This window comes from Oncorhynchus keta, chromosome 35 (assembly GCF_023373465.1).
Source record: "Oncorhynchus keta strain PuntledgeMale-10-30-2019 chromosome 35, Oket_V2, whole genome shotgun sequence".
NCBI classification, from domain to species: Eukaryota; Metazoa; Chordata; class Actinopteri; order Salmoniformes; family Salmonidae; genus Oncorhynchus; species Oncorhynchus keta.
The window spans coordinates 38,784,560-38,801,166 of record NC_068455.1 but is presented as its reverse complement, the minus strand read 5'-3'; the positions used below and the strand labels follow the sequence as shown (position 1 = coordinate 38,801,166).

Below are 16,607 nucleotides of genomic sequence, written 5' to 3'. Positions count from 1 at the left end.
TTGGCCACCCGGGAGAGTGAATGCCATTCCGTTTGTACACTGCCCATTTCAGTTTTCCTCAATATATATTTTTTTATATGACATCTTTTATTATACATTTAATGCCTGATGCTAATCATGCTGTTACTGATCTTAAGTTCTGTGCCATTGAAGCCCGATGGAGCTTTAATCTGAAAACTCTACACCCCCGAGGCTTAAATGAGGAATTGAACCGAAAATGTTTTCTCTAATGTTGCGTCTGGATGCACCATTAGTCTCCCGCCCGCCCTTATTGACCTTTACACTTGAGTACTGTACCTCCCCATTTCGTATGATATCACCATGTACCCTATACCGTTGCGTCGTTCTTCAATCATATTAGGGTTAGGTTTCGAATAAGAGTTTGGGTAAGTGTTAAGGTTAGGATTAGGGTTATGGTAAGGGTTAAAGTTAGGGTTAGTAGATAGTCATTTGAAATGTTGCTGATAGTCTGTGGAGCACCTACAGATGAACTATCCAAATAAAGTGTTACCTTTGCGTCTCCTTGGATAATTATTTTTCCTGGTTGGAATGCGAGTACCTTTTGAACACAATATAAGATTTATAACAGCATTATTTACATATTGTAACAAAGTTGCAACTATCCCAACAATTTGATGTGCATAGGCGCTTCCAGAACTCATACACATGTTTGAGGCTCATTAAAGACAAAACTGTCTGTGTTCAACCTTAACATGTGATAACAATATACAACGGAGAAGATTCACCGGAATGTTCTATCACGGGTGGTCAAAAATAACTAAGAAAGCCACACCTCTACTAAGCCACATATCCAGCCTTCTGATCTGACCTGCTGGGTCATATCTCAACAACCCAGCATCACTGGGTCATATCTCAACAACCCAGTATCACTGGGTCATACCTCGACAACCCAGTATCACTGGGTCATATCTCAACAACCCAGCATCACTGGGTCATATCTCAACAACTCAGCATCACTGGGTCATATCTCAACAACTCAGCATCACTGGGTCATATCTCAACAACCCAGCATCACTGGGTCATATCTCAACAACCCAGCATCACTGGGTCATATCTCAACAACCCAGCATCACTGGGTCATATCTCAACAACCCAATATCACTGGGTCATATCTCAAGAGCCCATTCTCAATAACCCATTATCAACAATCCAACTTTGCTCTTTTTAAACAAAACAACCAAACTAAGTGACCCAGGGCCTAGTCCAGCTCCCCTAGCCTAATCTTCCTCTCCTCTCCTCTCCTCTCCTCTCCTCTCCTCCTCTCCTCTCCTCTCCTCTCCTCTCCTCTCCTCTCCTCTCCTCTCCCCTATAACCTCGTATCTCCCAGTCAGGGAGTTAGCAGTAGCTATGTGATATGTGATATGAGATAAGCGTATCTGTATTGAGTGTGTGGGGTGCTCAGGGTTAAGTCCCTCTCTGTTGCTCTGCGCTAACTAAAGAATCATGCATGCAAGTGCAGTGGAGGAGGACTTAATAATATGAAAGAAAATTGATTTTCCGGAACGAGATTCTTCTTTGATAAGGTATTAGTAGAGAAGGGGAAAATGTTGTGAATCTTCATTAGAGGCCTTTGATATGCGTTGAGCGGGAGAAGGAATGAAAAATGAACCGAGAGGAGAGAAGACCTGTACATTAAGAGAAAGAGAGAGAGAGAAGCCAGGATTTAAGGAGCAGAGGAATCATAATAAGAGAGGAAATTGATTTCTTTCTCTATAAAATTGAGATATAAATTAGATGAAGGTGAGGATTCACTGAGAGTTCATTATATTGTACCTTACATTATTCAAAAAAGTGGTATTTGTCTGACTTTATCTCAGAGGAGAGCAAACAGTGGGATAAAACAGAGAGAGATAGAGAGAGAGAGTGAGAGAGAGAGGCTGGAGATAGAGAAAAAAAGGACAGAGAGAGAAAGAAGAGAGAGAGGGTTTGAGAGGGAGGGAGAGAAAAGAGAGGAGAAGAGGTGTATTAAATGTATTAGAAGGGATAGCAAAAGACAGAAGTCGGGAGAGGAGAAGAGGTGTATTAGCATAGAGACATGGGGGTCCAGGGGACTATATGCTGACTGAGTCCAACTCGTCCTGTTCAGTATTAAAGGAGGATCAGGGCTGGGATGAGGGGTGAGGTGGAGTAGGTTTTGCCTTGATTGAGACAGTATAAAGTGAAGAAATTACCATGGACCATCCCCAGCTCCAGCCTCAATCAGAGGGTTATCACAGGCTGATAGGAAATTACTTTGAAGAAGAGGGAATTAAGTTAAGTCAGAAAATTTACACTGCCGTGATATTCTCTCAAATTGAGTTGGAAGTGACTTGAAAAAACTTTGTTTTCTCTAACTTTGTGAACTGTATCATAAATTGATAGCGAGGTGGGTTAGAGGCGACTCACTCCACTACAGTCCTCCATACTGATAGAGGTAACACGTTTGATTGACAAAGTTGCCATGGTAACAAGGGTCACAGTGGGTCCAGACCATAGAATCAGAATTATTCGAATTAAACTGAACAAAAATATTAACTCAATAAGTAAAGTGTTGGTCCCATGTTTCATGAGCTGAAATAAAATACCCCCCACAAAAAAATGTCTACGCACAAAAAGCTTATTTCTCTAAAATGATTTCACTGTAATGTGTTTACACCCCTGTTAGTGAGCATTTCTCCTTTGCCAAGATAATCCATCCACAGGACAGGCGTGGCGTTTCAAGAAGCTGATTAAACAGCAAGATTATTACACAGGTGCATCTTGTACTGGGGACAATAAAAGGCCACTCTAAAATGTGCAGTTTTGTCACACAATGCAATGCCACAGATGTCTCAAGCATTGAGGGAGTGTGCAATTGATATGCTCACTGCAGGAATGTCCATCAGAGCTGTTGCCACAAAATGTAATGCTTATTTCATCTTCCATAAGACGCTTCCAATGTCGTTCTAGAGAATTTCATAGAACGTCCAACCGGCCTCACAACCTCAGACCACATGTAAACACGTCAGCCCAGACTTCCACATCCGGCTTCTTCACCTTCGGGATCGTTTGAGACCAGCCACCCGGACAGCTGATGAAATTGAGGAGTATTTTTGTCTGTAATAAAGCCCTTTTGTGGGAGAAAATGAATTGTGATTGGCTGGGCCTGACTCCCCAGTGGGTCTATGCTCTCCCAGGCCCACACATGGCTGTGCCCCTGTTGAAATTGACTGACTTCCTTATGTGAACTGTCACTTGTTAAACGGTTGCATGTATATTTTTGTTCAGTATATATATGACCATAGAGATTCTGTCAAATGACTCATTCCTAATTCTATGATCCTGACCTGGTTGTGACATCATAAGGGCGGTTGTCATAGTTCCCATGGATTTTTGATGGTAGAACCAGAATGTTGGACCAGAATTGAACAGTGTGATTTGCAAATGAGTCGTTTTTGCTTTGCTCACACAAATAGTATTTAAATCTCTTACCGGTGTTGTTTAAATGTCGAAAATATATGAGAAGTACTCTGATGGAGGTTCTTCTGGAATGCTTCATTCCCAGGTGAGAAGAGACGTTTCCTTATTTTTTAAAATAATGATTTGTGCTGGTTACTTCAAAGCTAGTCAGTAGTGTGAGCATGATATTATTCTGATAATCTACTGTGTATTCAGAAAGTATTCAGACCCCTTGACCTTTTCCACATTTTGTTACGTTACAGCCTTATTCTAAAAATTGATTAAATCGTTTCCCCCCCCCCCCTCATCAATCTACCCCATAATGACAAAGCAAAAGCAGGTTTTTAGATTTTTGTTTAAATTTGTAAAGGAAATTGGGGTAGATGTCACATTTACATAAGTATTCAGACCCTTTACTCAGTACTTTGTTGAAGCAACTGTGGCAGCGATTACGTCCTCGAGTCGTCTTGGGTCTGACGCCACAAGCTTGGCGCACCTGCATTTGGAGAGTTTCTCCCGCTCGTCTCTGCAGAACCTCTTCAGCTCTGTCAGGTTGGACACCTCTTTTCAGAGATTGCCAAGGAAACGTTTTTATGTCATACATTTTATAATAAGGCTGTGACAGTAACAAAATGTGGAAAAAGTCCTTTCCGGCTGCACGGTGTTTGGCTGCATACTTCCGTTCCTTTTTCTCTCGCTGGTTCTCTCCACAGGAACGAGCGATGACGTTCCTGACTGAGAAGGAGGGGGAGGAGGCGTGGAAGGACTTCTTTGACTCACATCTCCAGGAGAAGCTCTTTGAGGAGAGGAGATGGACGGAGACGAAGCTCAGCAACCGGAAGAGGGAGGTGGAGAGCTGGATCGTTGAGATACAACAGGAGTGGAGACTGAGGGAGAAGGCTCAGACGAACATGGTATTTACAATTGAGCTACAAATTCATCTTCTGTTATGATGTTACTTATTAACACTGGTGTTTTGCTGGGGGAATAAATCTGACGTCCATTGTGATATGGGTCAGATTGACCCGCACAGTTTAAACGCACTCCAGACAGTCAAAAGAAAAACAAGTAAAAACAGACAAACGTTTATTTTGTCTTGTCAGACCTTTCAGAAAGAAGAAAGACAAGAACATTTGATTTCAAAAACTCCATATTTAAGAACTATTTGTTAAAGCATGTTTCCTGAATCACAAACAAGCATTTTCTGTTTGGGGCTCATTTTTGCGTGTCTGTGTCAAAGATCCGCTGCTCTCCCACTGAGAAGGAGAAGCCTGAGGAAAGCTCCTTTTCACCCGAACAAAATGATAAAAGTGCAACCAGAACCAGTCAAAACAAAATACATTAAAGACACTTGTTTTTTTTTTTGGACCTGTGCAAAATATCTATACGCATGAAAGCCTCCGGGTTAAAATGACCCCACAACATCGTGTTTGTATACAACATCTACACAGACATTCCACAACACATCAGCGGCCACATTGTGAAGTTAGGTTCATGACCCTAAATGAGTAGAGGTCTTTTAATTTCATGGAGAAAAAGAGAGGGTAACTGGTATTTTAGACAACTCAAAAGTGGAAATGGTTCAAATTGACCCGGCAACATGTTAGGAGGGTTAATAGCTCCACTAAATAGTAATACCAGTTTCTTTATCTCAAGGTGCCAACTCATTCCTGAACGTTTTGCCAGAGCATAAGAAGTGCATGTAGAGCATTTGCCAGAGCATAAGAAGTGCATGTAGAGCATTTGCCAGAGCATGAGAAGTGCATATGTATTTCAAATGGTTGTTTTTCATGATGTTGTTACATGTTAAAAACAGGTTTTTGTTCAAGTTCACTTTTTGAGTGTAATGCCTAAATACTTTGCTCATAAAAAAGTATTTGTTATTATCACTAAGGTGTTCAAGCTGCTGATTATGGACCTTCCTCAGAGGAGGAGAGTCATTGAGAACCTCAGAGAGACGGACGACCCCGCCAGCGATCAGGTGGCGAGAGAGATGGACGGAGAGGAGCGGAGGATGGAAAACATCGGGGTGAATAAGAGGAGTGACGAGGAGGGAGATGGAAGGAGAGGAAAATGGGTGGAGGAGATGAATGAGGGGTGCCGCTGCTGCCAAGGAGACGGAGCGAGAGGGAAGGAGAAAAGCCAGAGCCATGGTCAGAGGAAGGAGGAAGAGAAAAGATACCAGATGCTTGTGGAAATGCAGCGTATCCGTTCCCACGAAGAGAAAAGAGAAAGGGAAACCTTCCTGAGAAACAAGGAGAGGGAGGAAAAGAAAAGGGAGGATGAGGAGAAAACGAGAGAGAGGGCCCATCTGGCCAGGCAAAAAATGGATGCGGACAGAAGGGAGAGAGAGGTGCGCAGGATGGAGAGGGAGATAGTGGTGAAGAGAAAGGAGGTTGACCACAGAGTGATGTCTGTGAACAGGAAGGTGTTCTCTCTCAGGTCCGAGGCTGAACAAATCAGGAAGGAGAGAAAGTCACTAAGGATGTTCCAGAGCAAGCTAGAGAAACTGGGACCAAATATGGAAGTCCAGAGCAAGCTAGAGAACCTGGGACCAAATATGGAAGTCCAGAGCAAGCTAGAGAACCTGGGACCAAATATGGAAGTCCAGAGCAAGGCTCAGAACCAGGGAATAAATATGGAAGTCCAGAGCAAGGCTCAGAACCAGGGACTAAATATGGAAGTCCAGAGCAAGGCTCAGAACCAGGGACTAAATATGGAAGTCCAGAGCAGGGCTCAGAACCAGGGACTAAATATGGAAGTCCAGAGCAAGGCTCAGAACCAGGGACTAAATATGGAAGTCCAGAGCAAGGCTCAGAACCAGGGACTAAATATGGAAGTCCAGAGCAAGGCTCAGAACCAGGGACTAAATATGGAAGTCCAGAGCAGGGCTCAGAACCAGGTAGTGAGAATGGAAACTCAGAGCGAGAACCAGGAAGTGAAGAGAAGTGTTAAGCAGAGCGCCGACCAAGGCAGACAGAAATGCTCTGTGGTAAGAGAAAACGCCTCTCAGTTACACTTGCAGCTTGGCCATAGGGTCTGTATGGGTGGCTAAATGTAGACACTTTGTTACCACGGGATTGCAAAGGGCAGGACACAATTTATTAATCTCATCTGTCTTTATGTGTGTTGTAGAGTGGGGAAGTGCTGTAATGACTTTTGTACATCTCACATGTAAAAAGAAAACGAACATTCAATCTGTTTGTTTACTGATTAGTTGCAGTGTCCTCTTTTTTTTTATCTCCTTCTTTCTCTCGGTCTCTTCCCCTCCTCTTTCGCAGAAAGCAGATGAGGAGAAAACACAGAATGACATTCAAAGAGAGGAAGAAAAGAGGCAAATCGAGGAGGGGGACAAGAAGGACGAGATACTGAGTGTGAGTGAGAGGTTGAGTGAGAGAGAAGGGAAGGGACAGAGAGAGGGGGAGAGGAAGAGTCGAGAAACTGGGATTGATGGTAACATTGAACGTGAGGCAGTTGGTTTGGTAGAAGACAACAGAGAGATGTCTGAGGACAGAGTCAGCCTGAAAGAGACGGACAAGGAAAGGAGGAGTGAGAAGGCTGTGAGAGTAGAGAAAAAGGAGGCGTCTGAGGAGAGGGAAATAGAGGCTAAGCGGGTGATAGAGGAGGAGAAGAAGAAGTCTGAGGATGAACAGAGTGGGAAAAAGACACAAGAGACAAAGCAAGAAAAGCAGACTTCAACAGAGACAGAACTGAGTGACTGGGATGTGGACAGTGAGGAGGAAGAGATTGTGGCGGGGAACTTGAAGATGAATAAGAAACAGAAGAGCGAGGTGGTAAAGAAGAAGTCTGAGGATGAACAGAGTGGGAAAAAGACACAAGAGACAAAGCAAGAAAAGCAGACTTCAACAGAGACAGAACTGAGTGACTGGGATGTGGACAGTGAGGAGGAAGAGGTTGTGTCGGCGAAATTGAAGAAGAAGAAACAGAAAGAGCTGGAAGAGAGGCAGAAGGGGGAGAAAAGAGGGAGAATGGAGGAGAAGAAGAAGGAAGAAGAGCGCCTGAGGAATAGGGAGGAGGACAAGAGGAAAGAGGAGGAGAAGAAGAAGGAAGAAGAGCGCCTGAGGAATAGGGAGGAGGACAAGAGGAAAGAGGAGGAGAAGAAGCTACGAGAGCAGGTAATGCTTTCCATGACACTTTTTCTCCAACACTTTTATTTATATATATATATATTTTTACAAATAACTCCCACTTTTCCTACATTGGAGGGTGTGTGTGTGTGTGGGGGGCATACAAAACCATTTCAGTCCTTCCCAATTTCATTGTGTGTGATTGCCCTTCTTGCCCAATAGTCAAACATGTAAATCTAAAATATATGAATCCGTCAATTTAACGGAACAGGTGAGCCTGACAGTCCTGCAGGAATCCTGGAAGAAGGCTAAAGTGGAGGGCAGGAAGAGATCTGAGGCAACCAAAATGGACGCAGAACAGCAGCACCAGTGGGCTGTTTTTTTCAGTGACCTGAGGGAGGAGGAGGAGGAGGAGCAACAGCAACAGCAACTGAAGGAGTTGAGGGAGAACAGGAGGAAGGACTACGTTGTTCAGGGGGGCTTCCCTGTCAACAGGACAACACACACGGCCCCAGGAAATGAGTCAGCAATATCGGTGAGTTCATATGAGGAGACTGGCTCTGAGTGGGAGAGGCAGTGGGAGGAGGACAAAAGGAGGGAGAAGGAGAGGAAGGAGGAGGAGGAGAAGAGGAAGAGACTGGAAGATAAGAAGAGGGAGGAGATGGCAAAGGAACGGGAGGAGCAGAAGAGGAGAGAGGCAGAGGCGAGGTGGCAGGCACGTCTTGTTCCCAAGAAAAAGAAAGGTGTATTTAAGTCATTCTTCAACCTTTTTGTGTCATAGAGCAGTAAAGAATCAATACAGACATGACGTCTTTTCATAATTTGAATGAAGCATTTATCAAATGGAATAAAAATATCGTTTTTTTTTAATCCAAAGGAAATGTTCATGTGTATTTCTTTCTCTATGTTAATATTAACTTTAATCACTTAGTGACATAAGAAAGAAAGAAAAAGAGAGCTGCAAGCAGAAATAATAGAAACTCACTTAGTCACCTGTTGGGCACCGTGGGAATTAAAGCGCCACCATGTGGCCAAGTGCTATCATACTGATGCCATTGTTCCTCCCAATTTTGTTTCTCTCTCTCTCTCTCTCTCTCTCTCTCTCTCTCTCTCTCTCTCTCTCTCTCTCTCTCTCTCTCTCTCTCTCTCTCTCCCTCCCTCCCTCCCTCCCTCCCTCCCTCCCTCCCTCCCTCCCTCCCTCCCTCCCTCCCTCCCTCCCTCCCTCCCTCCCTCTCTCTCTCTCTCTCTCTCTCCCTCTCCCTCCCTCCCTCCCTCTCTCTCTCTCTCTCTCTCTCTCTCTCTCTCTCTCTCTGCTAATGTACACCAATGGGGGAGAGCGCTCATTAAAATATAGCCAGCAGGCAGAGTAGCGTCTTACCTGTCTCTCTCTTCTTCCACCTCCACCTTCTCTTCTTCCTTCTCCCTCTTTTCCTCCTCTCTCCTCTATCTCTCATTCATCTTAGTCCGGATGGTTTCTGGTCCTTATAAATACATAATATAAGTGTGTTGTTCATGTGAAAAAAATATATCTCCTGAGGCTATGATATTTGCATATGGCTATCTCTGGAACATAGAAACAGAGATGAGATGTCGCTAAATGAAAGCTTGAGTATTATTCAAAAGTGAAAAACAAGTTACTCACTGAACAAAACGGTGCTACTGGACCTCCTGGGTGTGCGATGGTGACACGGACGGACGGACGGACGGACGGAGGGAGGGAGGGAGGGAGGGAGGGAGACCATGCAATAGGCCTAATAGAAACTCCCAAACTGTCTGCCTGTCACTGCTGACGACTGGGAGAGAGGGAAGGGGGAGGGAGGGAAGACTGGAGAGAGAGGGGGGTGACTGTGGAGGGAGGTTATAAATGTACCTGTTGTGAACGGAGGACGAGAGAGAGGGCGAGAGAGAGGGCGAGAGAGAGAGAGAGAGAGAGAGAGAGAGAGAGAGAGAGAGAGAGAGAGAGAGAGAGAGAGAGAGAGAGAGAGAGAGAGAGAGAGAGAAAAAGAGAAAGACACACTCACTCACTCTGTGTGATTGGATTAAAAATAGAGCTGTGGACAGGCTCTCTGAAAGGTGAGAATAACCAGCGGGAATGATCAGGGACAGCCAAGCAAGACCTGTGTGTGTTTCCTGAATAACACTCATCAAACCACACTGACATAGTTATATATACAGGTAACTGCCAAAATAAAGGAAACCCCAACAATAGGGCGTTGGGGCACCACGAGCCAGAACGACTTCAATGCACCTTCACATAGATTCTACAAGTGTCTCGAACTCAATTGGAGGGATGCAACACCATTCTTCCACGAGAAATTCCATAATTTGGTGTTTTATTGATGGTGTTAGTCACCAATAAGTGTTCAATTGGGTTGAGATCTGGTGACTGAGATGGCCATGGGATATGGTTGACATGGTTGTCATGGTTGTCATGCTCATCAAACCATTCAGTGACCACTCGTGCCCTATGGATGGGGACCTTGTCATCCTATGGGGGCATAGCCATGGTAGCCAAAATAATGGCCTGCCCAGCATTTTTATACATGACCCTAAGCATGATGGGATGTTAATTGCTTAATTAACTCAAAAACCAGACTTGTGTGGGAGCACCTGCTTTCAATGTAGTTTGTATCCCTCATTTAATCAAGTGTTTCCATTATTCTGGCAGTTACCTGTATATGTCATTCAGCAGACACTTTTATCTAAAGTGACTGACACTCATGCTCACATTTCACATATGAGTGGTATTAGGACTTGAACCCACTATCCTGGCATTGCAAGCACAATCCTCTACCAACTGAGCTATAGAGTACCAATAGTGCCACGCTTGCTGCAGACCTCTCACAGAAAACACTGTGTATACAAAGTAATGCAACCTTCATTCATTCATTCATTTGTAATGTGCAATTGTGACATAGAAATATTCTAAACCATATTCAAGACCCATATTATTTTCAAAATAAGACAAAGGGTGGAAAGAGAGAGTGTGTGTGTGTGTGTGTGTGTGTGTCTGTGAAGTCTTCCAGGGGTCAGGGTGCTGCTGGTGGGGCCATAATGAAGATTAATGTACTGGAAGCCTCTGACTACGTTGAAAAAAAGAAAACCAGCGTTGCTGGTACTGTGTGTGCCTGCAGGGCACCCTTCCACTCCATCCTCAGATGAGCTGAGACAAGTGTCAGAGCAGGAAATGTCAGAGCGCTGCCACAGACCCTCAGTGCCTGACAGACATCACACTGCCACTTTCACTGTTCAACACACGCACACATGCGCAAAGTCACGCACACACACGGACATGCACAAGCGTGCACATAAACACACGCGCACGCGCACTCATAATATTACTTCTCCAAAAAAATACAAAAATGGTGTCAGGCTACATTGTAAACCTTATACAGTATATACGAATGTGTCTACTCCAGACAATATAATAATGGTATGTTTAAGCAATAAGCCCTGCGGAGGAGTGGTATATGAACAATATATCACGCCTAAGGGCTGTTCTTAAGCACGATTCATCATGGAGTGCCTAGATACGGCCCTTAGCCGTGATCTATTGGCCACATACCGTAAGCCCCTGAGGTGTCTTATTGCTATTATAAACTGGTTACCAACCTAATTAGAGCAGTAAAAATAAATGTATTGCTATACCTGTGGTATACAGTCCGGTATACCACGTCTGTCAGCAAATTAGAACTCAGGGCTTGAACCATCCAGTATATAATGTCTCTTACACCATTTGGCCCTAGTGGTATAAAGCATTTTCGAGAGAGAAGAGAGAAGAGAGAGAGAGAGAGAGAGAGAAAGAGAGAGAGAGAGAGAGAGAGAGAGAGAGAGAGAGAGAGAGAGAGAGAGAGAGAGAGAGAGAGAGAGAGAGAGAGAGAGAGAGAGAGAGAGAGAGAGAGAGAGAGAGAGAGAGAGAGAGAGAGAGAGAAATGTGTCTGTTGGCATGTAATGTGTTTGTTTTGCTAAGCAGAGCTGTGTTGTACATGTTACAGATGTCTTAAGTAATTCCACCATCTGGGCTGTAGCTCTGTGCCCTGTGGACCCACGCTCGTCTAAGTGTGTTGATCTGGGTCTCCTTGGACAAGTTCATACGTTTAGCCCCAAAACAGCCATTTGTCTACAACTTGGCACAAGATTAAAATAGTAGAAAATACCTCAAGTAATGAAAAATCTCATTGCATGTTTGACAGCTCTTTTTACTGCCTGGTTAGCAACCCTCCCTCTCTTCCCCCTCTCCTCCCTCTCTCCTTACTGGCTGTGCACTTGCAGTCCCCCTGCGGGGGGTCCTTGGCCTGGGCACTGCGTGATCGCACCAGTCAGGGGCTTGTCAAAGGGTGTGTGTGTGTTTGTGTGCGATGTGTGTGTGTGTGAGCCATCGCAGCTGATGTGCTGTCCGGCCGCATTGCTGTCTCGGTGACAATGAGTGCTCCTGCCAAACGCCCGGCAACCAGAGTCACATCTGCTCCTGTCGGTCGTCACGGCGATATCACTAAGGTCTGCCCCGCAACCAGTACATGTCCAGGAGGAGAGAGAGCAGGATAGAGAGAGATAGGAGAGAGATAGGGAGAGAGAGAGCAAGAGAGAGATAAATTGGGAGAGAGAGAGGGATGGAAAAAAAAAATATATATAGAGAGATATTTATGTTTTCTTCTCCCTTTTGTAGTTGAACTATTTGCACATAATATGACATTTGTAATGTCTTTATTTATTTTTTCTCACTTTTGTTAATTATCTAGTTCATCTGCTTTGGCAATGTTAACATATGTTTCCCATGTCAATAAAGCCCTCAAATTAAAATGAGAGAGAGAGAGAGAGCGAGCGAGAGAGAGAGAGAGAAGTATAGCTATATAGAGAGGGTAGTGAAAGAGAGGCTGAGAGAAGGATAGAGATAGGGAGAGATGGCTGGAGATACACAGAAAATGAAAGAGAGAGAGTACCTGTTGTATTTCTTCAGTCTGATCACTGTTGACATGTATAGCTTCAGTCCCTGTCACCACTCTGTCTCACGCCAACCTCCCAGGCTATGCCTGCTTGACTGCATCTCCTCCTCTCCTCAGCTGTCTTTTTGTCTCTCCCACACCAGCCCTGTGATGGCAGGCCATGTGGACTGTGTATCTGGCTCACAGCGTGGGGCTAACAAAGTGGAAAATATGAGGAGAGAAAAGCCTTGACTGTTGGCTGCAGTGGGTTTTCTTTCCTCTGACAGGGGATAGATTTCAGTAAAGTCACTGTTGACCTCTTCCAGTCGGCTGGAGACACAGCAACACAGGTTAAATATGCCTCTACCTCACCTCTCTCACTACCTTTTCCCCTCCCTCCTTTCTCATCACTCTTTTCTTTCCCTCTCCTCTCCACCTCTCCTCTCCCCTCACATCTTTCTCCTTTTTCTCTGCACCCTTTCTCCTTAATCATACTAGCCTCATGTACATGGCCTAGACCCTGGCTATTTGAAACATAATCTATTTAGCTCCCTCCCCCTCCCTCCCTCCCTCCCTCCCTCCCTCCCTCCCTCCCTCCCTCCCTCCCTCCCTCCCTCCCTCCCTCCCTCCCTCCCTCCCTCCCTCCCCTCCCTCCCTCATAAATAGGTATAGGGGCAGGTGTTTAACCTTACCTAAGGGGTGATTGTGGCGGTCGGCTGTTAAACGAGTGGAGCGAGAGACTTTCACTCTGAATGCAGACGAGTGAACCCCTGGCCTCCTCTCTCCCCAAAGTGAAGTGCTGCATATTCTCCTTAATGGAAGCAGAGTTACTCTCTTTAACCAGGGGACAGAGGGAGGGAGGGAAGAGAAAGAGGAGAGGAAGAGGTCAAGCTGGTTTGGTTTCCATGTTTTATGATAAATACATTGAGGTGAGCTGAGGTTTTATATTGTGTGGAGGACACTAGCGCGAGTATGCGAGTGTGTGTGTGTGTGTGTGTGTGTGTGCGTGGACCATAGCCATGGAACACATCAAGGTGATTAAAGTGTTCACCTAGTGTGTGTGAGGGTGTGTATGCATAGCATTTGAACAGCATTGGCTATGTCACACCTTCTCACCCAAGACCTATGATTGACCATTGTATAGCATTGCATAATTGTTTGCATGTTCCTAAGTGACCTCTGATGAGGCCCTGTGTTTATATGAGGCTCAGTCGCATCCTAAAAGAAACATCTAATGTGTACTCTGTAGCTACTGTCAGATAATATGGTTCTGTTTCAATAGAAACAGGACCGGTGGCTGTGTGTAACTGTCTTCACTGGCCCAGCCCTGATTAAAGCTCTGCCGGTGTGTGCGTGTTTGTGTGTGTGTGTGTGTGTGCGTGTTTGTGTATGCGCTCACACATCACTTTATTCTTTTCTAGGATTTATTTATTTGTTTACCACTTTTATGGATATCTTTTTTAGCTTGGCATTTAGGGTCCCCTCTGCGAGCGAACGACAGAGCAGTCAAGTATACACCTGGGCTTTCTCTCTCTCTTGCCCTCTCTCTCTCTCCTCTCTCTCTCTCTCTCTCTCTTGCCCTCTCTCTCTCTCTCTTGCCCTCTCTCTCTCTCTCTTGCCCTCTCTCTCTCTCTTGCCCTCTCTCTCTCTCTCTCTTGCCCTCTCTCTCTGTCTCTGTCTCTGTCTCTGTCTCTGTCTCACTCTCTCTCTCTCTCTCTCTCTCTCTCTCTCTCTCTCTCTCTCTCTCTCTTGCCCTCTCTCTCTCTCTGTCTCTGTCTCTGTCTCTGTCTCTCTCTCTCTCTCTCTCTCTCTCTCTCTCTCTCTCTCTCTCTCTCTCTCTCTCTCTCTCTCTGTCTCTGTCTCTGTCTCTTGTCTCTGTCTCTGTCTCTGTCTCGCTCTCTCTCCCCCTCTCTCTCTCTCGCCCTCTCTCTCTCTCTCTCTCTCTCTCGTCCTCCGTTCACAACAGGTACATTTATAACCTCCCTCCACAGTCACCCCCCTCTCTCTCCAGTCTTCCCTCCCTCCCCCTTCCCTCTCTCCCAGTCGTCAGCAGTGACAGGCAGACAGTTTGGGAGTTTCTATTAGGCCTATTGCATGGTTGAGGGCCTCCACAGATTGGTTACATTTTGTTCTGTGGGCATTAGTGGCCCTCATCCGGCCCATCAGTGTCTGCCGTGGCCTCAGTGATCTATGATTCCACCATCAGACGCCCATAAATCACCCGCTAAAAGGATTTCTCCCCGCATATTTCCCCGTTAAATTTATGCTGCTGTAAAAGAAAGGAAAATGACTCATTGACGAGTCCCTCTCTCTCTCTGATGCTCTGCAATAAAATGGAGACGGGGGAACAATCGCATCAGGAACTTATCGTTCGCTCCTTTCTAATATCATAATTATCGGAATCGTAAAGCGAAAAATAACATCCCCAAAAAGCAATGTGGAGAGCCAGGTTTTAGTGCGCCAGCCTGTTCCATGTGCTGTATCTCTCCATCTCGCTGTCTGTCTCTTTCTCTCTATCTCTCCATCTCTCTCTCTCTCTCTCTCTTTCTCTCTTTCTCTCTCCATCTTTCTCTCTCTATTTTTTCCCTTTCTCTCTGCCTCTCTCTCTCTCTCTCTCTCTTTCAGCATCTCTCTCTCTTTCTCTCTCTCTCAGGTATTTTGGAATGGAGGATTGTCTTAATTAGGGGTGTTGACCGTATCCAGTCCCCCTGAAGCCATGTGTGTATGCGTGTGTGTCCTTGTGTCTCCATCGTTGAATGCAAATCAGCAGGGTACCCAAGCGGAACGCCTTTCAAATCCTATCGCTGTTCTGTCCTTCCCTACCCACAATGCCGTGAATCAGGCAGGGTGCGCGGTCACTGTGTGTCGTGGGTGACTGGTCGTATTATTGCCCACAATCTCCAAATTAACTTCCTCCCTCTGTCTCTTTCTTTATTTCATCTCTCTCTCCCTCTCTCTCTCTCTCTCTCTCTCTCTCTCTCTCTCTCTCTCTCTCTCTCTCTCTCTCTCTCATCATGCACTGTCTACAATCTCTTTCTTTTTCTTCTCTTCTCCTGTCTCTCTTTCTCACACTCGCCATCTCTCTCTCCCTGCCTCTCTGTCTGCATTATTTTTCACTCACTCTCTTCCTCTCACTTCCTCTCACTTCCTCTCTCATCCCTCCTTCTTTCGGCTCTAACGTCAGGTAGTCTAACAAGACATATTCATGGTATTCACATCTATTTTCAGTTTTGGCTGAGCCTGGCCTTAACATCAGCGTGTGAAAATGGGAAAGGTCTTGCTTTTGACAGCTTTGCTACAATGCATGTTTAACCTTTCTAGCCTTAATGGCCCGTAATTTCAAAAGGCCTGTGATCCATCAATTTAACCTTGGCAAAAAATGTAGCGAGCCGTTTTGGCTCTTGCTACACTAAGTTGCCATTTTATTTTGCAGGCTACTTTATTGTGTAATATTAAGATACACTGGTTCAGTAAATTTCCTTTGTTTTTTTTAATCTTGTTCTAATGTATTGACTACGCTTTGATTACAGTCAAACGTATTTCCACTGTATGGCCTTGCCATAGTTACTGTTTGCCTTAGCCTCCTTCAGTTAACCTAATTAGACACAGACTCCACACCTGTTCAGCTGCCAGAGGCACAGGAGACTCATCTGAGGACACTTCACTGCTTCCATCACACACACAAGTTGTCAAGTCAAGTCAAGATTGTTTATTAGTCACACAGTATACACATGATATACTGTATATGGTGTACACAGTGTAACAACATGCTTACTTGCAGATTCCCCACTCGACAATGCAACAACTTAGTATTCAGTATTTATTAGGTTACCAAATGCAGCAGTTACTCTTCCTGGAGCCCAAACCAGATTAACCCAATGACATCACAACAAAACAAGAGCCTACATCAAAAATAAAACAATACATTACTTTATTACATCATTACTCCATTACTACAAATGTACAATACAATATTACAAATATTATAAAGTGTTTGTGTGTAGATGGCTCTATCGAGATCCATGCAGTTACGGCTCGATCTAGTTCCATACAATCACGGCTCTATCTAGTTCCATACAGTCACGGCTCTATCTAGTTCCATGCAATCACGGCTCTATCTAGTTCCATACAGTCACGGCTCTATCTAGTTCCATACAAT

The 16,607-nt window shown here is 44.9% G+C and overlaps 1 protein-coding gene across 1 annotated transcript; it reads left to right on the top strand.

The window, feature by feature from the left end:
* The first annotated feature begins 6,561 nt into the window (after positions 1 to 6,561).
* On the top strand, positions 6,562 to 8,307 carry LOC127915501 (DNA ligase 1-like). The gene is made up of 2 exons (XM_052495674.1): positions 6,562 to 7,574; positions 7,798 to 8,307. The coding sequence occupies exons 1-2, from the start codon at positions 6,591 to 6,593 to the stop codon at positions 8,305 to 8,307; spliced, it is 1,494 nt and encodes a 497-aa protein (XP_052351634.1). The 5' UTR covers positions 6,562 to 6,590.
* Positions 8,308 to 16,607: the final 8,300 nt, after the last annotated feature.

Bases quoted from the DNA above. Each gene is read 5' to 3' on its own strand.
- LOC127915501 (XM_052495674.1), top strand. From the start codon at position 6,591: ATGACTTTTGTACATCTCACATGTAAAAAGAAAACGAACATTCAATCT. The intron at 7,575-7,797 runs GTAATGCTTTCC...TTAACGGAACAG, and splicing joins AGAAGAAGCTACGAGAGCAG to GTGAGCCTGACAGTCCTGCA.